The sequence below is a fragment of the Urocitellus parryii genome, chromosome 9 (assembly GCF_045843805.1).
Source record: "Urocitellus parryii isolate mUroPar1 chromosome 9, mUroPar1.hap1, whole genome shotgun sequence".
In the NCBI taxonomy this organism is placed as follows: domain Eukaryota; kingdom Metazoa; phylum Chordata; class Mammalia; order Rodentia; family Sciuridae; genus Urocitellus; species Urocitellus parryii.
The window spans coordinates 15460318-15486861 of record NC_135539.1 but is presented as its reverse complement, the minus strand read 5'-3'; the positions used below and the strand labels follow the sequence as shown (position 1 = coordinate 15486861).

The window sequence follows — 26544 nt, the reverse complement described above, 5'->3', positions numbered from 1 at the left end:
GAGGTTCAGGGTTTTCTTTACCCTCACTTTAAGAGAGGATGAAAACTGAGGCACAGAGAGGTCAAAGAGCTTACCCAGAGTCGCACAGCCAGTAAATGACAGGCTCAGGATTCAAATCTGGCCAAACTGCCCCCATCACTGCAGTATTTAGCTGCTGAACCATGTTGGTCTTTTAAGCCAATCCTATTGAAATGTGTCTTACACACATCTACCCATTATACCTACTAGCTTTGGTAAGGAGTGTGGAGCATGTTTTCAAATCACTTTACTAAGGTGTGGTTCTTTGGCCTGTGGATTTTTGCCTTCTAGTACTTTCCAAATATTTAATCGAGTCTTCTGGACAAGGAGGTCTTTAAATGTCAGGACTGTGGCACAGGATCAGATACCCCAGAAGCACTCACCAGGGGTGGGGTCCAAACTGGGGCTCTCGTCACTGCTGTTCCGAACAGACTCAAAGACAGCCCAGAGGAATTCCTTAGGGAGCAGAGTCCCCGCCATCTTGAAAGCTGTTTGTTGAAGGATATCAGGAAACTGTGTGTGTCCAAAAGAACAAACAGTTAAAGCACATTACACATATCTAAGTCAGAGCTTAAACTACAATGCTGCCTAATGCCTCACGTTATTTATCTGTTTGTTTTTCTCTTTAGGGCAGCTTCTCATTATCAGTTTAATCTCTAAACCAACCAACATGGTTCATATAACAATCTAGCCCAACTAACATGGTCCAACTAACAATCCTAAAAAAAGATGCCCAACCTCCACATTAACCAACGTCACTTTTCATCTATCCAATTGTCAAAAATAAAATAAAGTGATAATACTTAATGCTGGCCAAGATGTAGGAGACATGCACTCCTGTTTTTCTGTGGGACTGTTACATGGTGCCTCATTATCAGAGCAATCTGATAATGTCTACAAAAAAATGTGGGTGCTCCTCCTCTTTTTTCAGGCTAATATTAAAAACTTTATGTTTTTCATAAAAAGGAGGTACAGAAGGGCTGCCTCTGGGTTCTGGGTGGAGATTGGCAGTGAGGGAGCTTGGTGCCCATGAACAAGGTATCATTTCCCATCTAGAACTATATCAGACTTTGTCCATTCTTGGGAGCCCTATCTATGAGCCCAAAGAACTCATCAGGCTCTTATACCATCACATGCCACTGTGTCCCAGCTCTCCCACAGAGAAAGCAACTTGGTTTGTGTAGTTACTCTTTCTATCCAAATCTTCAGAATAAGAGTTGGAAGTTAAGTCAGCTATGGGTAAGAATCACCTGGGAATTCTACAGATATCCAGGCTTCACCTTCAGAGATTTGAGTCACTTGGTCTGGAGTGGGGACCATGGATCAGTTCATTTTAGAGTGTCCCCAGGTGATTCTAGTGGGCAACTGTTGAAAGAGACTGTCCAGCAACATACAATGACCTTTCAGCTGACGACGGACCACTCATTCGACCACAGTCCCATAGGTTCACAATGGAGCTAAATTTTTTCTGGTGTCTGGTAATGTCATAGCCATCCTATCACATCACCCACGTGTTTGTGGTAATGCTTGTATCAACGAACCTACTGTGAAGCCAGTCATACAAAAGTACAGCAAGTGCCACTTAACAATGTTTTCAGTCAATGCAGGCCACAGGATCACATCACTTAGTGACTTTAGTTTGTGTGAGTACATTCTATGAAGTTTGCACAATGGTGAAATCATCCAATGATGCATTTCTCATAACTTAGCCCCATCATTAAGCAATGGATGACTGTGGTTAACTGTTAAAGATGCAAAGAGTCTAGCAGGGAACAAACCAGCAGACTGGTATTTTCCATTTTGTGTTGTTAAAAGGGAGCCTGTGTGTGTGCGTGGGTGGTATTTTTCTGAAAGGATGCACAAGAAACTGCAAAGAGCGGCTGCTCTGAGTAGAAAAGCTGGGAGTAGAAATCTGAGGTGAGAGGAAGATTTGCTTTTCATCCTATAGCCTCTGGAACACTTGGGATTTTTAACCAGAAGCATGTACTACTTGTTTTATTAAACATTTCCAGCTTCAAAAAATATATATATATACAGAATAATACAACAAAACACCCATAAACCCCATGTATCTACAATTCAACTTAAGAAATAAGACATCACAGATACAATTGATGGGTCCTTCAGCCTCTCTCCTTCCCCAGAAGTGACTCTGAATTTGGCATTAACCATTCTCAGCACACTTTTAAACTTACCTTATACATAGACTTGTTCTGCAGGTACTTAAAATTAATTTAGCTAGTATTTATTCATGTCCTTGTATCCTACCATACACATTCTTTTGCAACTCAGGCTTTCGTAACTCTACGCTGTTTTTGAGATCTCACCATGTTGATTCAGGATGATTTCAATTTCCTAAGTTGATTTTTTTTTAAAGACAAGATCAGTATATAATATTTATGCACCTACTGTTTATGTTTGGACACCTGGACAGTGATTTTGCTATGACCAGACGTTAGAGGATGAGCTGTGCATGCGTGACCCTGGCGATGTGCCTGTGCTCAAGCCCTGCGAAGCACGCTCATGTGCAGACTGCGTGTGCAGGTACAGGTCTGAGTGTGGGTGTGCTTTGTGGTAGGTCTGACTGTAACCAGGCAAACATTTACTCCTTCCCCACCCTCCATCTCCACAGGAGACTACTTCCTGCCCCTCCAGGTGGGGCTTGGTCATGTGAATCGCCTTGGTGGTTGGAATGTGGCAGAAGAGAGCATGCCAATGTCCAGCCTGGGCCTTAAGAATGATTGTACTTTTCCACTCCTTTATCTGGAATGTCAGAACTGTACCATGAGGAGAACATGGAGGGCCCCAAAGACAGGGTTCCAGAGAGGGCTGCCCCAGGGACCACAGACCAAATGCTATTGTTGCAAGCCATAAGGCTTTGTATGCAGCAAAAGGTGACTGATTTGTTTTGCACATATCTTGGCCTAAACTGTCTAAATCTTGGATAGTTACTTCAGTGACTTTACTAGTAGAGTGCCGGGCCCAGTGATCTGGTTTTGGATTAATGGTGTTCACGTATGTGATTGCACACCCTGGACACCATGTGCATGTGCATATGGCACTGGAAGGAACAAGACATTGAATGGGCATGCGCCTGAGATGACAGATAACATGACCATAGCAGGTCCTTCAGAGATTTGAGTCATGCATACATTTGCCTGGAGGGCCACGGGAAGGACCAGAGTCATTCAGCTGCCACCTCACTCCCTTTCCCTGAACTCTGGGCATCTCAGAATGAAACTGGAAACATCTAACCTCTTTGCAGAGAAAAAAAAAGAACCTTCCCGAACCACAGACGGTGCAAACCCAGTGGGGTATGATAACCACACTTTCTCTCCCCTTCAAACTCCTTCGACCTTCTTAAATTCTTCAGATGGGGCAGAGAGGTACCTTTCTGGCAATAGGGTGTAATTCATCTCCTGAGAAAAGTACTAGAAAAGGTCCCAAGTCCTTTGTAGTCTCAGCCGTCCAGTTCTGAGGAAGCCTAAGAAGAGATGATAAGCAGCAAAATGAAGCACCATGTTGTGATGGACATCCGTCGTGGACATCCTTGTACCCAGCAACCTTTACTTTCAAGAACAGACCCGTCCTTAATGCCCAGAGAGCCTGTCAATTACACGATCCCACTTCACTGACCAAATAAATAAATAAATAAAGGGCATGTGATATAGACTGACCAATCATCCCTTGAAATTTTGAAGGACCTACCAGAGTGGCTCTCTCTTTTCTGGAATCACTCCTAGTAAAGAGGATGTTGGAGGCCAATCCTGTCACTAAATGGAAAAAATAAGGGCCATACCAAGGAAGGCCAAGCTGAGGAATGGGAGGAACAGATTCCAATCCAGTCATGCCTGAAGTCCACCCCTAGACTTTCTCATTACATTCCATCTCTGAACTCAACAAATTCCCACTTTTTTTAGTTTGAATTGAATCATTGAGTTTCTGTCACTTATATCACCATGTGTCCTTCCTCCCCCTTCTCAAAGAAGTGTAATGATATTGTTGTTCTTTTCATATTATTGTAACCGCCTCTTTTGTTCTTATGGTGCTAGAGATTGAACCCAGTGCTTTTTGCATGCTAGAAAAGTGCTCTACCACTGAGCTATAACCACAGGTCACGAAAGAGTTTTATCTTACAGTAAGAAAATAATTTCTTTTGAATTTGACAGGATAACTGAACAGACCCAGAATCTACTATTGTTCTCAAAGAGGCAAAAATGTCTACCATGAAGTGTGCTACATTATATCTAAGGAGATCTACCCAATTAGCAGTGAGGGTCCCTCTAGCATCAAGGCTAAACACCCCTTAATGAGTCCCTATTTCTTTGATAAAAATATCCCACTAGGGGCTGGGGATACAGCTCAGTTGGTAGAGTGCTTGCCTCGCATGCACAAGGCCCTGGGTTCAAACCCCAGCACCATGGAAAAAAATAAAAATATTATCCCATTAGACCATAAGCCCCATGAAAGCAAGACCTGCACCTGTCCTAACAGCAGCTATTCCCTTAGTCCTGGTAGTAAAACGGTGGTCACAGCACTTGCGTGCCCCACACTACTGGAAGTTCTTTAACCATATTAACTCACTTCATCATCACAACCACCGTACAGGGACTATAACTATCCCCATTCTACAAATGTGAAAATTAAACTGCAGAAAGATGAGGTTTTCCCAGGCCACATGAACAGTATATGGTAGAAGCAAAATTTTAACAAATATTCTGGCTCCTGAGTCCTTGGTGTTAAACTCTACATAACAGTACAATACCCACGACACAGTTACTCAAAAGAGCATTCGTCATCTCAGCATTGACTGACAGCTGCATCCCACTCAAATGTCTGACCTCCCTCAGAAAGCTCTCCACGGCAAAGCAGAGCTCTGTTTTCCTCCAGGGAGTTCTCACACACCTGGAGGTAATGGTAATTATTATTATTACAAAAATAACAATAATGTGGAGAAACAGGAACTCTCTTTCATCTCTTTCATTGAATGCAAAATGGTATAGCCACTTTGAAAGATAGTTTGATGGTTTCCTACAAAATTAACAATATGATCCAGCAATTATACACTTTAGTATTTACCCAAAGGAGCTGAAAACTTGTTTTCACACACACACACACACACACACACACACACACATGTTTATAGCAGCTTTATTTATAATGGCCAATATTCAGAAGCAGCCAAGATGCCCTTCAGTAGTCAAATGGATAAATAAACTGTGGCGCATCCAGACAATGGAATATAATTCAATGCTAAAAAGAAACGAGCTGCCAGGCCATGAAAAGACATGGAAGAGCCTTAACTGCATGTTATTAAGCGAAAGAAGCCAATCTGGATAGGCCATATGATTCAACTATATGACATTCTGGAAAAGCCATCCGTGATGACCAGGGAGGAGGGGAAGGAAGGAATGAGTAGGTGGAACAGAGGATTTTCAGGACAATGAAAACACTCTGTGTGACACTATCATGTCATTATACATTAGCCCAAAACCAGGGAATGCCCAACCCCAAGAATGAGCCCTAATGTATCTGTGGATATTGGTGTTAGTGACAACATTGTGATGTCTATGAGAATTCTTCAACTGTAATAAATGTGCCGCTCCAAATGGAGATATTAACAATGGGGAAGCTACAGGACTGTATAAGTGATGTATAAGAAATCTCTATACCTTCCTCTCAATTTTGCTGTAAACCTAAAACTACTCTTTAAAATATGTCTTTAAAGCCACCTATAATCCCGGTGGCTTGGGAGGCCGAGGCAGGAGGATCACATTCAAAACTAGCCTCAGCAACTTAGCAAGGCCCTAAGCAACTCAGTGTCTTATAATAAAAATATTTTTTAAAAGGGCTGGGGGTGTGGCTTAATGGTTGAGCACCCCCGGATTCAATCCTCAGTACCCCCCCCAAAAAAATAGTCTTTAAAATCATGATACCAACATTTTGTATTTTCAAGGGCCATCTTTTCAAAACTGTCCCTTCCACATGCCAAGCTGAGTCACTTTCACCCATGCAAGCCTACAGGGTGGATAAAATTGTTCCCGCTTCATAGGGACCCCAAAGCCAAAAGAAGAAAGGTCACACTTCCAAAACTATCCTAATAGCACATCTGACCTCATCCTAACTAGAACCTATCTCCTTTGAGAGGCAACACTGGTGTCCCTTCACCCAGAACAACTTCCCCCCAAAGCCCAGCCCCTGCCCCTCTCACCCGCACTGTTCCAGCAGCCTGAGCCTCACCGCGGCCTTCTGCTCAGGGCTGAGGTCTGGGCAGTCTCTGAGGCCCTGCAGAGCCGCAGCCCAGACCCCGGGGGAGATGCCTCTTTCAATGATGGTCGCTGGCAAATGACACAGCAGATTCCCCACGACGTCCACGGTGTACTCATCAGCAATGGAATCATCCTGAAAGCAACCAGTGGGACTTCTGGGAGATCCAGCAGGGCTCAAGGTCATGATCCCTGAAAAACACTCCCAGTTCCAAACCTCTTCAAGATTCCAGGATGAATCACCCACCCTGCCATGGACCTCCAACGATGGAGCAGGACCTGATTTCCCCCCAGGGAGGCAGCCTCAGAAGTCTGGGAAACCCCAGCCTGGTGCCTCCTGAGCACTCAGCAAATGAGGGCTGTTGTCATTGTTACTGCTCAGTCCAACAACCATTATAATAATAGTATATAACAAGAAAATCAGCACTGCAAAGCTTGCAGGGCACTTGAATGCTTTCCAAGCTCCTCCTCAAAATGATAAAAATAGCTAACATTTATTACTCATTTACTATGTGCTAGGCACTGTTCTAAACATCTACAAATTTTAATCCATTTCACTTTCATAATAACTATAAGAGAAAAGCACTAACATAGCCCATATTTTAAACATAAAGAAACTGTCAGTTTTGGTCTTAGGCCCTGTGCATTCAATAGTTCAGTGCCCACAATTCACAATAGCCAAGCTATGAAACTAAGCTACATGCCCTTGACAGACAAATGGATAAAGAAAATGTGGTACATATACACAATGGAGTACTATTGAGCCATAAAGAAGAATGATATTATGGTATATGCCTGGTAAATGGATGGAATTGTAGACTATCATGCTAAGTGAAATAAGCCAATCCCAAAAAGTCAAAGGTCCAATGTTTCCACTATTATGCAGAAGCTAATCCAAAATAAGGAAGAATAAAAAAAAAAATAGAAGAAAGATAAGGGGAATGAAGAGAAAGGAAGAAGGATGAGGTAGAGAAATTTCAAATTTCATATATATATATATACATGAATATACCACAGTGAACCTCACCATCATGTACATCCACAAGACTATAATTTTTTAAAAAAACTAAGTAAACAGCAGAAAGATTAGTAAAGGGAAGGGAACAGGGGAGGGAGGACAGGAGGGAAAGAGAAAGTACTGGGGACTGAATTAGAACAAATTATATTCCATACTTTTATAAATATGTCAAAATTAATCTTAATGTGGGCTGGGGATGTGGCTCAAGCAGTAGTGCGCTCGCCTGGCATGCGTGCAGCCCGGGTTCGATCCTCAGCACCACATACAAAGATGTTGTGTCCCCCGAAAACTAAAAAATAAATATTAAAATATTCTCTCTCTTTCTCTCTCTCTCTCTCAAAAAAAATGAATCTTAATGTTATGTATAACTAAAAAGAATCAATAAAAATTCTAGAATAAAAAAATGCAGTGCCCATTTCATACCCTTCCATTTCACACCCTTCAGAAAGCCCTGAGAGATGTGCTATTATACCCACCTTACAGATGAGGAAACCAAGGTTCAGGGAGGGGAAGTGATGTGCCTAAAACCAATAGCTGGCAGAGGCATGTCTAGAACCCAAACTCTGTAGACTCTGCTTTTTCCAGTCCTCCAGTGCGACCTCCCTTCATTCAGGCCCTGGGACAGGTGTCTCCAGAACCATTCACCAAGATTGTTCCAACCAGCAACTCTGTTCTCCCAGAGTCAGCTCTGGGACCCACAATCAGACTTCCAGCCATCACAGGAGGCTCAAGATCCCAGCCAGATCCCCACAGGGTCTTCCCAAGATGACCACAGACACCCAGAGAAGAGGGACACCAGTGAAGTGTGACCCAGAAAGGTTCCTCACCAGGCACTGCTGTACTTTCCGGAGGACCAAATCCCTTTTGTGGGAATCTGAAACCAGGGAGTCCAGTCGACTCTTTCCCAGGCTGACCAGAAAGGGCGCACACCGGGAGGCTGGGATAGAAGCCAGGAAGCGGGCCCTGGAGGGAGATGGGGAGAACCAGAGGAAAACGGTGGCTGCATTTGCTCTTGAAATTGGTGTCCACGTGCCCTATAGCTCATCACAGGGATACTCTTTAATGTCTGTCTTTCCCAGTGATGCTGTGGCTCCCTGGGGCAGGTAGCTCCTACCCATCATGCACCTCTTCTAGGGCGGGGGCGGGGGGGGGGCGGGGGGGGGGGGCAAAGCTCCCATCATGCTCTTCTTCTAGGGGCGGGGAAACTGAATTCCCATCATGCTCCTTTTCTGGGGTGAGCGGGGACAGAGTTCCCATCATTCTCTTCTTTGAGGGGCAGGGAAACAGAATTCCTCTTCAAGGAGTGGGGAAACAGAATTCCCATCATGCTCCTCTTCTGAGGGATGGAGGGAAGAGAGTTCCCATCATGCTCTTCTTCTAGGGATGGGAAAACAGACCTCTAATCATGCATCTCTTCTAGTGGAGGGTGGGGCACACTTCCCATCATGCTTCTCTTCTAGGGGTGGGGAAACAGACTTCCCATCATGCCTCCCTTCTAGGGGTGGGGAAACAGACTTCCCATCATGTTTCTCTTCTAAGGGTGGGAAACAGACTTCCCATCATGCCTCTCTTCTAGGGGTGGGGAAACAGACTTCCCATCATGTTTCTCTTCTAAGGGTGGGAAACAGACTTCCCATCATGCCTCTCTTCTAGGGGTGGGAAACAGACTTCCCATCATGCCTCTCCTCTAGGGGTGGGAAACAGACTTCCCATCATGCCTCTCCTCTAGGGGTGGGAAACAGACTTCCCATCATGCCTCTCCTCTAGGGGTGGGAAACAGACTTCCCATCATGCCTCTCCTCTAGGGGTGGGAAACAGACTTCCCATCATGCCTCTCCTCTAGGGGTGGGAAACAGACTTCCCATCATGCCTCTCCTCTAAGGGTGGGAAACAGACTTCCCATCATGCCTCTCCTCTAAGGGTGGGAAACAGACTTCCCATCATGCCTCTCCTCTAGGGGTGGGAAACAGACTTCCCATCATGCCTCTCTTCTATTCCCCATCAACACTGATCAGAGAATGGATTCTCCATAAATATTTATTGAATGAAAGACTGGCTGAGAGGAAATGAAGAGAAAGGAAAAAGTAAGAGACAAAGAATGGATAGAATATAATAGAAAGTAAGGAATACAGACAAGAGAGAATGGAAAGAGAGAAATGGCCCCCATCCTATCATCTCCTCCCTTGAGCTCTTGACCATAGATCAGGGGGAAATCTCAGTTGTTAGAATGATTTATAGCTCACCAAAGTTCACTCATACTCAGTAAAATACTTTTCCTTAATATATCATTTCTCTCATTAAAGAAAAATTAAAAATTTCCCTGTAACCAGGGAATGATGAAAAAAAAGACCCAACATCTTCCTCCTCCTCTGGGCCACCCCAGGATCCTTTTCCCTTTATTCCCAACCTGTCATTGCTCCATTCTTAATATTATTCCAATCTGTTCTTGTCTTTCCACCCCCAGTCCTCTTTATTTCTTCATTCATTCATTCAGCAGTTTCTACAGAGCATTCTGCATGCCAGGCACTATCACTGGTCACCAGATATAGCAATGAACTTCATGATGCTTCCTTCTAGGTGAGGGCAGAAACACAGGAACCACGCAGGTTTAACAGAAAGAAAACAGGTCATTTCAGCTAGTGATTAAATATAAGAAGAAAATGTGGTGGCTCTATAATATAGAGAACAATGCTGGGGAGGCAGAGGAGCCCCTGCTGGAGCCAGGACGTGGAGATGTAGGGGAGTCAGCTACGTGCAGATCTGCATGACTGAAATAACCTTCTCCTGCCTTCCTCCTGCCACTCAGGCCCGTGGTCCACCCTGGGTGATGGTGATGATCTTTTTGAAGCATAAATCTGGTGGCTGCTCCCAGAATACAAAGGAAACACATAAGGGGTCGTACAAAGTCCTCCATATTCTGACGCCCCTTGCTTCTCTACCTTCTCTCTCCACTTGCTCTGTGTTCCTTGGCGTGCTTGCTAGCCTCACCCGCACTGGACAGGACATCCCTGTGCCCATGTCTGGAGTGTCTGTCTGAAACTTTCTCACCCAGCTGACCCCCACCCAAGTTCAGCTTGCGACTGTCTAGCACCTGCTTGAACCAGGGACTGTGGTCAACTGAACTGCAGAGCTAATGCTATGTCAGCTTCTGTTTATTGCTTGCTTGCTGACTGGAAAATTCCAGCCCTGCCTAGAGCCCACAGGTCCCACTTATCAATGTTTTAACTTCTGTGATTGGCTAGCTTACATGATTGTAAGCAAGTCACTGAGTTATGGTTTTTGTGCTTATATTCTCTTCGGATGAACCAGGAAGCTGCTGTCCTCCCACAGAGCCTGAGTCTCTCTGGGGTGGGTGTCAGTCCCTGGCCAGGTAAATAAAGCTCTCTTTTGATTTGAAATTCCGACTTCGAGTCCTTTCTGAGGTGTCTCCCCATAATACTAACAACACCTGGCTTTTTGGGAAACTATCCCTTTCATTCTAAGTCCTTGTGATTCACTCCCAGTTCAAGGGACCATTAAGTCAACTAGTTCAAGCCTGGTTGACTTAAGGAGAACAATTGTCCCTAATAAGTCCAATGAGAGTCAAACCCAAGACTTTTATTGAGAATGATGGGAATAGAAAGTTGTTCTCTTTTCCCCAACAATGATGCCAGGAAAATGTAACTTTGAACCTTCCAGGGGCTGCAGAAGAGAAAGAACTTGCCTGACAGTTAAGTTAACAGAGGAAAACTGAACCAAGAGACAGATGACATTGTTTGAGCCTCTAGATTCAGCCATGCCTGAAGTCCATCTCTATAATTTTCAGTTGACTGAACTAAAAATTCCCTGTTATTGCCCGAGTCAATTTGAGTTAGGTTCTGTCAATTTCGACCAAATACCAACTTAATATTATAATTGATTTCATATTTGTCTACTGTCCCCATAAGATTTTAAGCTCTTAGAAAGAGAATATTTAGCTATCACTGAGAACCCGCACACAGTAAGTACTCAGTGTTAGGGGTATTTTTGGGGGGGAGGGGGTAGGTACTGGGGATCAAACTCAGGGTCACTCAATTACTGAGCCACATCCCCAGCCCTTTTTGTATTTTTGTTTAGAGACAGGATCTCACAGAGTTGCTTAGCACCTCACTTTTGCTGAGGCTGGCTTTGAACTTGCGATCCTCCTGCCTCAGACTCCCGAGCTGCTGAGATTACAGGCGTGAGCCACCACACCCGGCAAACACTCAGTATTTTTTTTTTGAATGAATGAGTACAACAACAGCAAAAGAAAGCAGAGGGAAATAACAAAGGAAAAGAGGAGAGAAACAGTGTCCAGACCATGTTTGAAAAGCAGGAAACCCCCACTGCTTATAAGCCTAATTCCCCTGGGGCCTGGACATAGCTGTCAGGCCAGCCCAGATGAGGCCTGCTTCACTGATATTTATTCAGGCTTAAGATGCTTTCTCTTTGGTTTTTAAATAAAAGAAAAAGCATGAGCGTCTGTCTTACATATCTGTGTGGGGCTCAGAGTTTAATTCCTGCTTCTCCAGGGCTTAGCTGTGAAAGACACTCTCCGGGCTCCCTCGGTTTCCTCAAGAAAACTCAGGGGGAAAGAGTCACTTGGGCCCAGGTGACTCCCCGACACATACCCATCTTACTGCTGAGCCAGAAAGAGTAGGAGCCGTGGTCACTTACGGGAGTGCAGCCAACAGGAAAGGAGGCATGGATGGCCTCGAAACTTCCCAGTACTTCCAAGCCAAACAATTAACCTGAAAGATCAGTGGTTCAGGAATTTAATCCAATAATACTAAGAGCAAACACAGATGGCCCAGTCTGTGTGCTCGACACCATTCTAAGTGCTGTATCCATGTCCACTTAGGTAATGGAGGACCCTACAATGCAGACACCACTATTGTGCCCATGTTATGGATGAGGAAACTGCGGTGAACACAAACCCTTAAGTGTGAGAACACACTCCTCACAGTTCTTGGTATAATTGCAAAGTGAGCTATGACCTTAACTTAGGGAGTTGGCTAAATACATTATGGTATGTTCAGACAATAGAATTCTATTATATGTATTATATATAACATACGTACACATATTATATGATTTCTACGCATGTATGTACACAAACATATATGTACACATACCTATAGAATAGTATGGATAATATATGCTCATTCGTTTTTCATATTACAAACAAATATGCTTAATACACTTTAAAAAAAAAAACTCTCAAAATCAACGTGCAAGTTTTTTCCCCTGTACCTACCTGTGGTTGCTCACCTCAGGCTATTGACATGTTGGATCATGTACCTCTTGTTTGTGGGGGCTGTGCCCTGCGGGGTGTTCAGCGGGATCCTTGGCCTCCACCCCCTACATGCCAGGAGAATCCCACCTCCCCAGCTGTGATGGCCAAAAGTGCCTCCAGATGTGGCCACAGGGCCTTGGGGGCAGAATAGCACCCTATCCTGAACCACTCCTCTCAGGCAAATTAGGATAATTTTACTTCCTCTGTATGGTTTGGATTTCATAAAATAATTTTCAACAAAAATGTAAACAATAAGGGCAAAGTTTCTAATTAACCAGCATTTGAAGGTCCTGGGAGCTGGGATAAGAAGCATCTCATTGGGCAACTGCTGGGACATGCTGGGTCTTCCTGCCATCTCCACCCATTTCCTCATGGCTTCCCTGTCTGAGCAGGACTTTCAATATGGTTTGATGGTTCTCACCAAGGAACTAATTAGAAAGGCAGATTCTCAGGCTTCACCCAAGACCTGCGATATAGTTAACTCTAGGAGTGACTCCCAGTCTTTTGTGTGTCTGTGTGTGGAGCTGTACATGGAACCCAGGGCCTTGCATGGGAGGCACATGCTCCACTAATGAGCCACACCCCAGCGCCTCATCTGGATTTTAACAAACCTTCGAGGCAATGCGGATACAAGCTCCTACTGATCCAAGCTCCCGTTTGAGAGCCACTGGTGGAATAAAGACTCTAAGGGCACGCCAGGGCTTCATTAAAACTTTGCATATTCCTCTAATGATCTCAGAGGATTATGCGCCAAGCTTCATGCTTCCCAATTCTGTAGGGAGAGAATGCACTGTTTGGAAATTTTTAATTTGGATATAAAACCCAAGGCCAAAGTTGAGAAGATGCTTTATGTATTCACCGGCTGTCTCTCCTGGGACTCTCTGCAGCCAACAGTTTACACTCAAAGCCTACACTCTGTCCCCAAGGCCAGTTGCTACTAACTTAGCTACTGTGAAAAGTCAGTTACTGCCGTTAGTCTCCCCAAGGGGTTACAGAGTCTCCATGACCTTTTAGAAAATGAAAAAGAAAATACTCAGAGCATTATTTCCCTTTTATAGATCTCTTTGGAAGACAAGAATGTTAGACGAGGGATTGCCTCTGGTCCCAGGAGACATGACCATGAACATGCAAAAGCATCTACCTTCCAAACACATGTTAAGGTTCACATTTGAGTATGGACTAACCAACTGGAAACTTTGGGTTATTATTTGGAGTTTTTAAAAAGGAAACTGGAGAAAACCTGGCTCAATATTTGGCACCAAGTCATTGTTTGCACCTGAATAATTTTGGCATTAACATCTTTAGATGCCACCGTCAACCTATGCCCAGTGATTGGGGGATGGAGAGAGAATTAGAAGCAGAACCAATCTTCAGCAGTTACCTGGTCCAATGAAAGCAGGGAAAGGTTGTTCTCAAAATACCGGAAATGGGCCAGGAAAGAGTCGGCGCTCAGGTGATCAATGTGTGAACAGGTCATGCCTTTGATCAGCTGTCCAACACTAGAAACGAAACAGGGACATAGAGAAGAAGGAGCAAGAGAAGGCAGGTTCCAATAAATGTTGGCAAGGATGTGGGGAGAAAGGTGTGACGTTGCTGGTGGGACTGCAAATTGGTGCAACCATTCAGGAAAGTAGTATGCATAGTTCTCAGAAAACTTGGAATGGAACCACCATTTGACCCAGCTATCCCACTCCTCACTTGATACCAGAGGACTTAAAATCAGCCTACTACAGTGACATAGCCACATCAATGTTTATAGCAGCTCAATTCATAATAGCTAAGCTATGGAACCAACCTAGGTGCCCTTCAACAGATGAATGAATTTTTAAAAATGTGGTACATATGCACAATGGAATATTACTCAGCCTTAAAGAAGAATTAAATTATGGCATTTGCCAGTAAATGGATGGAACTGGAGAATATCATGCTAAGTGAAATAAGCCAATCCCAAGAAAACAAAGGCTGAATGTTCTCTCTGATTTGTGGATGTTAACTCACATTAAGGGAGGGTAGAGAGAAGAAGAATAGAAATCCATTGGATTAGACATAGGGAAAGAAAGGGAAGGGAGGGGAGAGGAAACAGTTATGTCCTATTAATTCTAGGACAGAGAATTTGAAAATTCTATGGACATAGAATTAATAGGACATAACTTTCCTAGCCTTGTATTTGAATACTGCACCAGAGTAACTTTGCATCATGTTTAACCACAAGATTGGGATCCCAGTTAGAACACGTTTTACTCCACGTATGTATAATATGCCAAAATACATTCCACTGTCATATATATAATTTAAAAGGACCAAAAAAAAAAAAAAGAAAGAAAGGCAGGTTCCATGTGACTCAAGCTACAGACGTCACTGTCCAACCCTCCTTCCTGGGAAAGTCAGTTCCTCAGCCGGAAGCTCCCGGGGGCTCCCAGCCCTGGGCTGAGCTGCGTCCCTACCTCAGGAGCTCCTCAGGCCTTCCCGTTGTCCTTGACAGGAGCTCGTACAGGAACAAGGCCTGAGGGAAGAGAGGTGGACATCACTGATGGAGCCCAGGACTGCGAGGCCCTGTAGGGAGGGCACTCTGACCCATCGCACAGATGGGCAAAGGAGGCCCAACGGGTTGCTAACCCAGGACCATACAACTGCTAAGTGGCCAAGCAGGGGTTTGAAAGGGTGTCAGAATAATCCAGAGCCTGAGCTTTAAAGGGTGAATCAGGAGCAGGGCTGGAGAATGACTTCCTGTGCAGAGGGAGGCCACAGACCTGTGGGGGCTCTCTGGGGCCTCTTTGGCATGCCCACCTGCTAGTCCTGAGCACAGCGTATCCCAGAACCAAAGCAAATGAATAGGACCAGCACCGGCTAGAAAGAGCCATCAATAAAGAACTGCAGGTAGCACACACTTGCCTGAAACCCTCCCAGATGAGCACTCCAGGAGAGCAACACTGAGCAGGCAGGGGAGACATTTGTTTTAAGGAATGTAATTTTACAGAATACCTAACTCGCAGACAGGATCAAGTATGACATTTGTCTATTTTATAGACTCTGAAACTTTGAGCATAATTCCCCAAACAGAGTAAATTATGAGCTAGCGTCAAATGAGGTTTCTGTGACACAGTAACTAAGGATCTTAAAGTATCCTAAAGGCCCAGGCAAAAGGAGCAGGGGTGGAGGAAAGTTCTGGGTCTGTGTGTGTGTGTGTGTGTGTGTGTGTGGTCCCAGAGACTTCCAAGGGCACAAGGTCAGCTTCCGGGACTCTCCTACCATTCTCCCCATCTCAGGAAATAACAACTCCATTGCTGGGAAAAAAAATATATATATATATCTTGAAGTACCTGCAGCAAGATGTACTTTCCAAATTAGAATGAGTGGTCCTGGCCACTGAATTTGGCAGCTGTTGGATACATAGCAATTGGTCACCATAATATCATCCAAACGTGAGCAAGATTCCCCAGGACAGATGGGGATTTTGGTCTGTTTTGTTCACTTCTGTACTCCCAGGGCTGTGAGCAGCACCCGGCATGTGCTCAATATCAGGAGTGAGTGAGCAGGAAGTCAGAGAAAGTCCTACAGCTATGCCTCAACCTCAATAATGCCATCCTGCCCTCCTGGTCTCAGAGCTCACAGTATATAATAAACATACAATCTGCTAATATTTACAGCCCATGCTTGTGAGCCGTGAGCCGTGTGTCACTGATCCTTATGAGAAATCACCCACATTTTCCACATGGGAAGACTGAGGCCATGTAGGGAGAAGTAGTTTCCCCAAAGCTAATAAAATAAATGGGATACAGATCTTGTCTCACTTCTTAACACTACACTATTCTGCCTCCAGGGTTGAATCCCACAGAAATAAATTGCTTTTGCCAAATTTTAAAGAATACTCCCACAAGACAGATAGTCAGAAATACAGGATCGAGCTGCAGGGATTGTGGCCATAACATGTTCTACTGCATGGTCATAACAGGTTTTGATGCCAACTTTATTTATTTATTTTGCCCAAAAAGTGAGGCATAATCTTTATGGGAAGCTTTTTAAGAAAGGGGTACTGGTGTTATTGAGAAATCATTTATTACTAAATTGTCTTTGGTGCAAGATTTGGATGCACAAAATACTCATGAATAGACAGTAAAATGGGATAGGCCAAATCAACACACATCATTTCTTGGTGACCAATCAGTGAACATTTTTTCCAACCTGAAAAAGATAACGCATTAGTTGCTACTGATTGGTGCATGCTAGTTGAAATAGTACACTTTGAGAAAATTGACTACCATGTTGCAAAGTTGGGGCTTACAAATTTTAATCCTGTATCCAGAGATTCTGTGCCACTAACGCTAGTTTTGTTACCTGACTCACCAGCCTCAACACCACTTGTGCAAAATATGTTGACTGTATGCAACTTTTGTGTGTTTAGTACTACGGGGCTTTAAACGAACCATGCAAGTCAGATTTTGGAAAGGTACTGACAATGTAATGCACTGAGAATTCAGGGTTTGTGGCTCACGGTGCACCGGAAGACAAATGTGCATCCATATGCCCCTGGTGGATACCCTGCTGCTCTGTTCACCTTTTAAGCAGCACGAGGAACGGAATTATATCGTGCAATGATTACATGATAAAAGGTTATAAATCAATTTGGGGGCTGAAAAAAATAAGGTATGACAATATTATATGATGGTGACGATTATGTGGTGAAATATGGTACCTGGCTCCTTCGAAGCTCCTTCTCCTTCAGGATTGAAGAGTTGAAATGGGATTCCCTCCGTAAATCAAAGAGAGACACTTCCTTAAAGAAAGACCCTTGTATCTCCACAATGCCTGAGGTGGTGTCGCCTACTTCAATCATCTGCCCAAAGTGAGAAGAAAGAGGAATGACCTTGTAAGAAGTGCCTGAGATTTGGGTACGAACTAGATATGGCTTCGTGGGCAAAAAAAAATCCATCAGATCTGCTAGCAACCCTATGAAGTAGGAACTTCCATTAATCCCATTTACAGGTAGGAAGACTGAGGCTTAGAAGTGATTGGTGGAAAGTGGGTAAGTGACATTCAAGTCCAAGTTGGGGTTATTCCAGAATCCACTCTTTATTTTAACCAGGCATGCTACTGCTATCTGCAAGGGGGAGGGGTTTTTTAACAGATTTTGCAACTGGACGTGAAGGTCTTTAGTGCAAGATGGAAACCCAGAAAACCCCTCTGGAGACCTCCTCCAATTGAGAAAGGCATAACAACTTGACTTTGGACCATGGAAAAGGCTTTCAGAAGCACTCTGAACTTCAGGCATCGTTTTTAAGCTTGGAAAACCAATTTTTAAACACATTATTAGATCAAGAAACCTGGCTTTAAAAATGTTTTCTGGATTAGACAGGCTAGGGAGAGCAAGGGTCTGGAGAGAACTACAGCGTGGCCAGCAGAGCCCTGTCTAGGAAGGAGGGAGGAGAGCCATCGGGAGAAGGCACCTTCTGGGCTCAGAACTACCCTGGACACCAGTGAATGAGATCATCTCAGCCCTGAAGGGAGGGCCCAGAGTCACAGCCCACTGGCAAAACCCCAAAACCACATCCTCTGTGAGCCACCCGACAGGGGAGCAGCCACCTGTCTTCACCTCACCTTGCTCAGGACACCTTGCTGCTGGGCAGGCGACAAATCAGACAGGTGCTGGGAGATGGTGCTTCTCAGGACCTGCAGGAGGTCTTTGCGGTCCATGCTGTAGAAGTCCTGGGTGGCCACCCCTGCCAGCAGCACACCCATCTGGCTGACATTGTAGAAGGACAGCACCTGGTAGAGGACCCGCCACCAGGGTGAGGCACCGCTCTGGCCTCTCCTCTCCCAGATGCTCACCCACCCCTTCTGCATGCCAGGTATGAATGGGCAACCCCATGGGACACACGGCGAGCAAGACAGATGCTGTGATCAGAGACTGCCCCCCTTTCTACCCAGAAAGAGTATCAACTATCCAAACCCAAGGCAGCTGGAGTGGAGCACACCTGCAATCCCAGCAACTTGATAGGCTGCAGCAGGAGGATCGCAGGTTCAAGGCCAGCCTCAGCAACTTGGCAAGACCCAGTCTCAAAATAAAAATTTAAAAAGCTCAGTGGTAAAGTGCCCCTGGGTTCAATCCCAGTACCACAAAAACTTTAATTAGTTAATTTTAAAAAAACACACACACAAGGCACATGATCAGGGCTACACTAGGGGAATTACTATGCTATTTAAACACATGGAACAAATGAATGGGCTATGTGTGTGTGCTTAATTTGAACTAATTGACAACATTTAAAAATTGTTTCTAGTTTTTTTTTTAGTTAAATTTATAGGAAGAACTCCCATATGCATTCAGATTTGAACTTCTGGATTTTTTTTTAAACAAAACAATATGAACATAGATCATACAGGGCTCACATTCTACCTGGGCACAATTATCAAGAGCAGAGGATCAGCCTCCCCAGAGGCAGGAGTTCTCAGTGTTACCCGGTCCCCGCCCCCACTCACAGGAGCTGGAGACCATTCTCTTGTCACTCGACAGGCATCTGCCTTGCCAAATCCCCATACTCGTCAAATCTCTGGGCAGAAGCTTTGAGTGGGAATAAAAAATTTTCAGGATCTAAATCTGATGCTTGAAGGGAAATATGATGGGCCTACCCATCCTACCAGAAATCATGCGTGCCTCCTCCCCTCCTTTCCAGCGAGCCTAGCAGATGATTTTCCAAATAATCAGAGACATACCTTTTTCCTTCAATTATTCTCTGTGGAGAGGAGAGTTTCTTACTGTCTCCAAAGAAAGCAAGACCTTTCAAGTTCTCTAAAAGTCTCTAGAGTCTGAAGCCCTTTCAACTGGACCCAGCACAGGGAGACTAGTTACTCCTACCCACCCCCCAAGAAAGTTCCATTTGTGAAGTGAGGTCCTCGCACTGTAGACATACAAGCACAGCCATGTTTAGAGCAGTCCAATTCACAACAACCCTACTATGGAGCCAGCCTAGGCGTCCATCATTGGTTGAATGGATAGAGAAAATGTGGTCTCTATACACAGTGGAATTTTATTCAGGGATAAAGAAGAATGAAATGATATCATCTGCAGGAAAATGGATGGAACTTGAGAAACTTAAGTAAAATAAGCCAAACTCAGAAAGTCAAGGGTTATATGTTTTCTTTCATATGTGGGAAACTAGAAAGGAAAGGAAAAGAAAGATGGAGGGTGGATCTCATGAAAATGGAAGGGAGATCAGTAGTGGAAAAGAACCAGGGAGAGGGAGGAGGGGAGAGAAGGGAGAAATCCTGGAGAATCACATTGGCCAAATTATAGCTATGCTGTGTGCACATACAAATGTGTAACGATGAATCCCACCATTATGTGTGACGATAATGCATCAAAAAATACAGAAAAAAAAAAGATCCACACTTTCCATCCCCAGCTAGAACATGGCTAAGACTTCCTGCCCTGACCGCCCTTCTCTGCAGCCCAAAGCTAGAATAAAATAACTTCATCCCCAATCCCAGGATGAGGATCAACAACTCGGTGACCACTAACTCACAAAGTTCATGCTCCATTATGTCACCTGCTGTTCAGACATCTGTATGTGGGTCACATCAATTAACAGTTGTAGCAATGAGGTGGGGTAGGCTCTACGTTATCCCCGTTTTACAAGTAAAGAAACTGAGGCAAGGCAAAGTTAAGCAACTGACCAATGTCACACTGTTTGTTAGTAAGGGACACAGTGAGGATTCCACCCTAGGGAGACCTCCTGAGTATTCTCACGGATTGATTGTTCCTGCTGTGTATACATAACTGGCTGTTATGGGCAGAATGAGTCCCCACAAAATTCGTATGTTGAAGCCATAACCCGCAACGTGATGGTATTGAGTGGTTGGGCCTTGGGTGGTAACTAGGATTAGGTGAGATAGAGTTAGGTGGGGCCCTGAACCAATGGGATTAGTCCCTTAGAGAAAGGATGCCAGAGCGTTAGGGGTGTAGCTCAGTGGTAGAGCACCTGCCTAGCATGTGTGAGGCCCTGAATTCAATCCCCAGTACCACCAAAAAAAAAAAAGGCACACCACAGAGAGCTTGCTGTCATGGAACTCGTGTGAGCACATGGCAAGATGGCAGCTACCCACAAGCCAAGAGAAGAGGCCTCAGAATAAAAACTACCTTGCCTACACCTTGACCTTGGACTTTCCAGCTTCCAGACTGAATTTGTGGTTTTTTATGTCCCCTGGACTCTGGTGTTTTGTTATAGCAGCCTGAGCTGATAAATACACTAGTTCTTGGGTCTTAGGTCACTCCGGAAAAGTTAAAAGTTCCAGCTCACCTTTTCATAGGCTGAGTATTTGGCAGACAAGATGATGACCTGGCTCTTGGACCAGCCTGAGACCTGGTTGAGGGTGGCGATGGCACTGTGCACGGCCTCCGGGGAGAGGGATTCCAGCTGACTGCAGGTCAAACCCACGACTGCATCCGACAAAGAGCCCAGGGTCTCGTTGAGGGTTCGGTTCTCGGTGGCAATACCCAGGAGGTCAGCTTTGAGCTAGAAGGAGCGCAGTCTGAGATGAGCATGGACATCAAGCAGGGCAGTGTCTCCCTCTGACTACGTCCTGGGCATACGGAGTCCATCCTGCCCCATCTAAGCCTCTGGTACAGAGACCAGGAGGAAAAGAGACTCCTGCCTTGTACAGTGACACAGTCCCCCCACCCACCCACCTCCACAGGCAGTGGCTTTCATGTGCTGGAAATTCAAATTGGGCTTCATTTGAATATTAATGTGTTAGTAAATCAACCTGAAAGCATAGCAGAAAGGAATTTTGCTCCCTTACAATTCCACCGCATTCTTGTAGATTTTATTTTCCTTTTCTGACCTTGAACTCTGTGTCCATATATATATGGCTGTTTTGCTTTTGTAAACTATCTGGGGCCTTTTTCATGATGATAGATAATCTGTGTCCAAATAATTCTCAACAGTACAAGAAAGTTCAAGTGGTCTAAAAAATCCTACCTCTTAAAAATAAATCTGAGGCTGGAGTGACCCAGTGGCTCAGTGGTAGAGCACTTGTACAAAGAACACAAGGCTCTGGGTTCAATCCTCAGCACCAGAAAAAGAAAGAAAGGTGAGAAACTATGATTAGTAGTTGGGTGTATAACCTTCCAAGTCTCCCTGTGCCTTTTAAAGACAGCATGGAGTTTTTACAGAGCTACAATATGAACAGAAGTATAATTTTCTGTTCTATGTTTTTCACTTAAAATTATATCTTGTACATCTTTGTACATGTCTGTGATCATTTTAATAATTATATTATTGCAATATGCCTGCCTAGTTATAGTCGCATGTGTGTCTCAATTGCTTCTGGTAAGGAAACTCGCCAACTGTAGCAAAACCTCCGTGCCAGAAAATGAGAGCCGTGCAGATTTTAACACCAGAATTTATTACAACAATATGTCCATTTCCAACAGGTGCATGAGACTGGTCCATGCAATATTAAAACGGCCACTGGGGGGCAGAAGAGTGAAGTAGAAGGACCCTCCGTGGCTGTGCCTGGATTCTCTCAATTTTAGCAGGTCCCCATTCCCTAGAAGTGGTTCTCTAAGTGTGGTCCTTGGCCAGCAGCCGCAGCTTGGGGGAATTTATTAGAAACAAGTTCCATCCCAGACCTGCCAAATCAGACTCTGGGCATCGGGCCCAGCCACCTGTACTTTAACAAGCCTGCCCACTAATTCTGATGCACCCTCAAGTTTGAGAACTACAGAGTTAAGTGATCCCAAAGTGTTCCTCCATATCTAAATGTATTTGACTTTCTTTTTCATCAGGGCTGCCACAATTATCCCTGTGGATATAAAATACATTGATTCTTATTTTTGTTGGAGTTTGCTTGAGGATTTCTTTTCCTTGAAAAGTAGGCATTGACCAAGACTGATGATCTAATGTGACATGTCCACTGTGATTGGGGCGGGGCACAGACACCCACACCTGTAATCCTAGCAACTCAGGAGGCTGAGGCAGGAGATCACAATTTCAAGGCCCGCCTGGGCAATTTAGCAAGACCCTGTCGCAAAATTTAAAAATACAAATATAAAGGGTTGGGGATGTCACTCAGTGGTAGAGCAACCCTCTAGGTTCAGTCCCTAATACTACCAAAAAAAAAAAAAAAGAAACAAATGGGATTGGAGATTTCAAAAGGATCATGTGTGAAAAACAGCTATGTAAAATTATTGATGACTTGATCAAAAATGTCTTTAACATGATTTTCATGCCATATTTTCAATAACAAAAACTGGAAAGGACCAAAGGAAGTGAAGAGATTGAGATCTGAATGGATGAAAGAAAAGAGAGATGAGCAGAGAGGAAACAAACCCATCCTCACTTGCTAATTTGTCCTGAGCCTGGTCTAGGGGCTCAATAAATAAAACCCCACCACCCAGGGTTCTTGATCCTGGCTGGGTTGGAATCACCTGCAAGCTTTGAAACCACCCCAATCCCAGGCGGGTAACCTCAGAGTCTCGGGGTGGACCTGGAGAGGCTGATACTCATCAAGAACCATTCTAGCAGCTCTTGTCACCTGGAGTTGGTTGGCAATGCAGCCGTACAGGCCCCGAGCCAGACCTCCTGAACCAGGATCTGCATTTAAGATCCCCAGGTGATCTTGAAGCTCAGGCCAGCTGGATGTGGCTGCTCTGATTGAATTTCCATCTTTCCAAGGTTCTTCCCTAGGCTGTTTGATGTCACTCTCTCCCATGTTACATTCATCCCAGGACGTGAGACACCATTTGAGTGGCTGGGTTTAGATCCTGGTTAACAACACTACCCGTGTTCTCTCTAAGACCGGGCAAGGCTGTTCTCCCCATTCCTCCGGCTGGTAAAACAGAGGCAGAAGCCCCAGGGCCTTGCATCCCACCGGCACCTTCTGCACTGCAGCCTGGAAGCCCCGCAGGTGGCTGCACTTGATCATCTGGTGAAGGAGGACTTGGGCCAGGGCGGCGTCCAGCAGCTCCAGGTCATCGTAGAAACAAACCAACAGCCCCAACCTGCGTGAGAAGATGAGGGATACTAGCAGAGGGCTCAGAGCTGGGGCGGGGGCTGCAACCACACCCACCCCCGTCCAAACCAAAAGGGTCAGGATCCCGGCAGCTACCGCTCACCAGGTGTTGGACTGAGCCTTTACCTGAGTCATCTATTGCAATAATCCTACAGGTAGAAGTTCTCATCAGAGCTCTAGCCCATAGATGGGCAAACTGAGACTCAGATTAAGTGACTTGCCCAAGGCAAATAGGGGAGCTGGGACTTCTGTCTAGATCCATCCAACTAAGTCATCTCACCTCCTGAACTAGCCACCGAGAACTGCCTGCTCTCCACACGGACATACGGGGTTCATTCACCCTGAAGGAGAGGTCTGCTTCCAAAATTATTGTTTACTTACTTGGATGATGCAAAGATTTCAGAAGAAAAAGAAAGAAAAACCAGAAGGCAGAATAGTCTAGGGCAGAAGGATTCAATCTTGGTCTAACTGGGAGCAAAATATCCAGTGGTGCCAGGCCAGGTGGCACACATCTGTCATTCCAGCGGCTCAGGAGGCTGAGGCAGGAGGATCGTGAGTTCAAAGCCAGCCTCAGCAAAAGCAAGGCTCTAAGCAACTCAGTGAGACCCGTCTCTAAATAAAATACAAAACAGGGCTGGGGATGGGGCTTAGTGGTTGAGTGCCCCTGAGTTCAATCCCTGGTACCCCCTCAAAAAAAATATATCCAGTGGTTAAGAGCATACATTCAGGCCAACTGAAGTTAGAAGCCATATTCTAATCAGATATTTGATCTCCAATAAGTTATTTCATTTCTCTGTAAGGCTGCTACATACAGTTGGGCAGTGTACCCTCTGTACTACTGTACAGGGTGGCCCTGCCTCAGTGAACTTTTAATAAATGAGAGACTTGCTTTGTTCATCATAGCACATCAAAATAAATATGATGAATGGAAGGAATGAGGATGAATGTGAAAGTTAAAGGAGAGATACAGCAAATGACGAGCAGTCCTGGTGGATACTGAGTTCTCTTTCCTTAATGAATGCCTTTGGGGTTCATAGGAAGACTATCCACTCAGCACGGCCAGAGCACCTGGTTGATGGCCATCGACCTGGCTCCACCCTCCTAGAGAGACTGACATCGGACATGGGTACAGGAAAGCAGCCAGACCCAGGGAAAGGATTTGAACGTGTGTTGAGAAAAAAGTTTAGCTTAACTATGAGAAAAGAAGATTGTGTCTTGGGAGAAAGCTCAGAGGGCCCAGCACCCACACCCCTTGCCTGTGGATGGTTGAGGCGTTCCTCACATCAAAGCCGGAGGAGCTGATTCTCTGCAGAAATGCCTGGGCCAGCTCAGGGGTGATGTCATAGACCGTGTCCAGCTGCTTGGTGGCGTTGTCATAGCTGATGAACAGCCCAATCTAGTGGACAGAGACGGGAAGATCAGAGAGGAGCGTGGAAGGGCCCAGTGCGCTGTGCCCCATCCCAGACACTTGGCAGCTGACATTTGTCATCAATTTCTTTCCCCTTCCTCCAGCAATGCAGGTCTCAAACCCCCGGCACCTTGCATGCTAGCAAGTGCTCTGACCCTGCACTACATTCCCCAGCCCTCTCCTGATTTCTTCACGGTCTGTAACTGCCGCTTTGATTTCCTCCTCAACCCAACCTGTTATTTAAGAATGATTCCTTTAACATTCCGGCAGCTGAACTTTGTAAGCTAATTTGGACACATTGATTCCTAGATTGGTTTTAAGGTCAGAGAAGATGGTCCACCCATTTTTCTGCTTTGAGAAATCAAGATTTTGTAACAGGTGAGCGAGTTTATAGATGGACTTCGGGTGATAGAAAAAAGAATGTGTGTTCTCTTTGTAAGACACAGAATGTGGCGCATCGTATATATTCAACCTTATTAAATATAGTTTTTGGATTTTCTGTATTCTCGTTCCCTTTTTGCCTACATTTCCAAAGGTGCTCTTGTATGTTCTACGACCGTGGGGTTCAGATCTTTCTCCTGGTGTTTCTAACGGATTTCTCATTCTCTATTCTGATGCAGTCATTGTGTTTAAAAGAGGCTCGTAAAGTTGTCCTTCCCTTGTGGACTCTGCTCTTGGCCCATATAAAATGCCTTCTTAGTGTGCATGCCCCGTGCCTTTTCCTTTCTTCTCTATACTTTTAGGTAATGAAAAGTTTCAATGGATGTCTGACCTGGGAAATTCCCTCGAAGAGCTCAGATTTCTAAGAATTAAACTTCAGTCTACTTCTAGAAAAATCTCTCAATGCTGGGAGGGTAAATGGGGGCCCGAGGGGTTAATCCTAGGACAGAGGGTTGTAAAAATTGGGAGGTGTTTGAAATACTCCCAGCCTCCTAGGTAAAAAAGAGGAATTTAATTCTGCAGCTGGCTTCATAATAACCAAAATATTGTTGGGTTAACTGGTCTTTGAATGAGCCACTCATTTGATACAAACTCTTCTCTGAATGGCCAGTAGAAAGTCACGTCACCTGTGGTTTAAGAAATAATAATAGGCCAGGCCATGGTGCACACCTGTAATCTCAGTGACTCAGGAGGCTGAGGCAGGAGGATCGCAAGTTCCAGGCCAGCCTCAGCAACTCAGTGACGCCATGAGCAACTTAAAATATAAGAAAAAAAAAGTCTTAAAGTAAAAAAAGAAAACTAGCTGGGGGAATAGCTCAGTGGTAAAGCACCCCTGGGTTCAAACCCCAGTACCAAAAAAAAAAAAAAAAAAAAAATTTTTGTTGTTTTTTTAGACAGGCTCCAAAGTCTTTACGGAGGCCTTTGCATGGACAACATTCTTGGGAGGTTGCATCCTAGAGTCAAGATTCCCCAAGGGATTTTCATGTCATTGAGTCAACGTCAGCAGGAGACAGGTTGATGACTGAGTTAAGTGACCCCAGACATGGACATTTCTCCACTATAAACTCTATTAAAAAAATCCACTCTATAA

The 26544-nt window shown here is 44.8% G+C and overlaps 1 protein-coding gene across 1 annotated transcript in view; it reads right to left on the bottom strand.

Moving 5' to 3' along the window:
* The window catches only part of Otoa (otoancorin), a 63899-nt gene that overhangs the window by 21451 nt on the left and 15904 nt on the right, over nt 1–26544 (bottom strand). Inside the window, exons 10-21 of the mRNA XM_026392082.2 lie at nt 24862–25001; nt 23471–23594; nt 20890–21105; nt 18191–18358; nt 17289–17429; nt 15040–15098; nt 13977–14094; nt 11977–12050; nt 8130–8265; nt 6230–6420; nt 3409–3502; nt 402–531 (exon numbers count right to left, since the gene is read on the bottom strand). Coding sequence (XP_026247867.2) covers nt 402–531; nt 3409–3502; nt 6230–6420; nt 8130–8265; nt 11977–12050; nt 13977–14094; nt 15040–15098; nt 17289–17429; nt 18191–18358; nt 20890–21105; nt 23471–23594; nt 24862–25001 — 1591 coding nt within the window. The remainder of the gene's footprint in view (nt 1–401; nt 532–3408; nt 3503–6229; nt 6421–8129; nt 8266–11976; nt 12051–13976; nt 14095–15039; nt 15099–17288; nt 17430–18190; nt 18359–20889; nt 21106–23470; nt 23595–24861; nt 25002–26544) is intronic.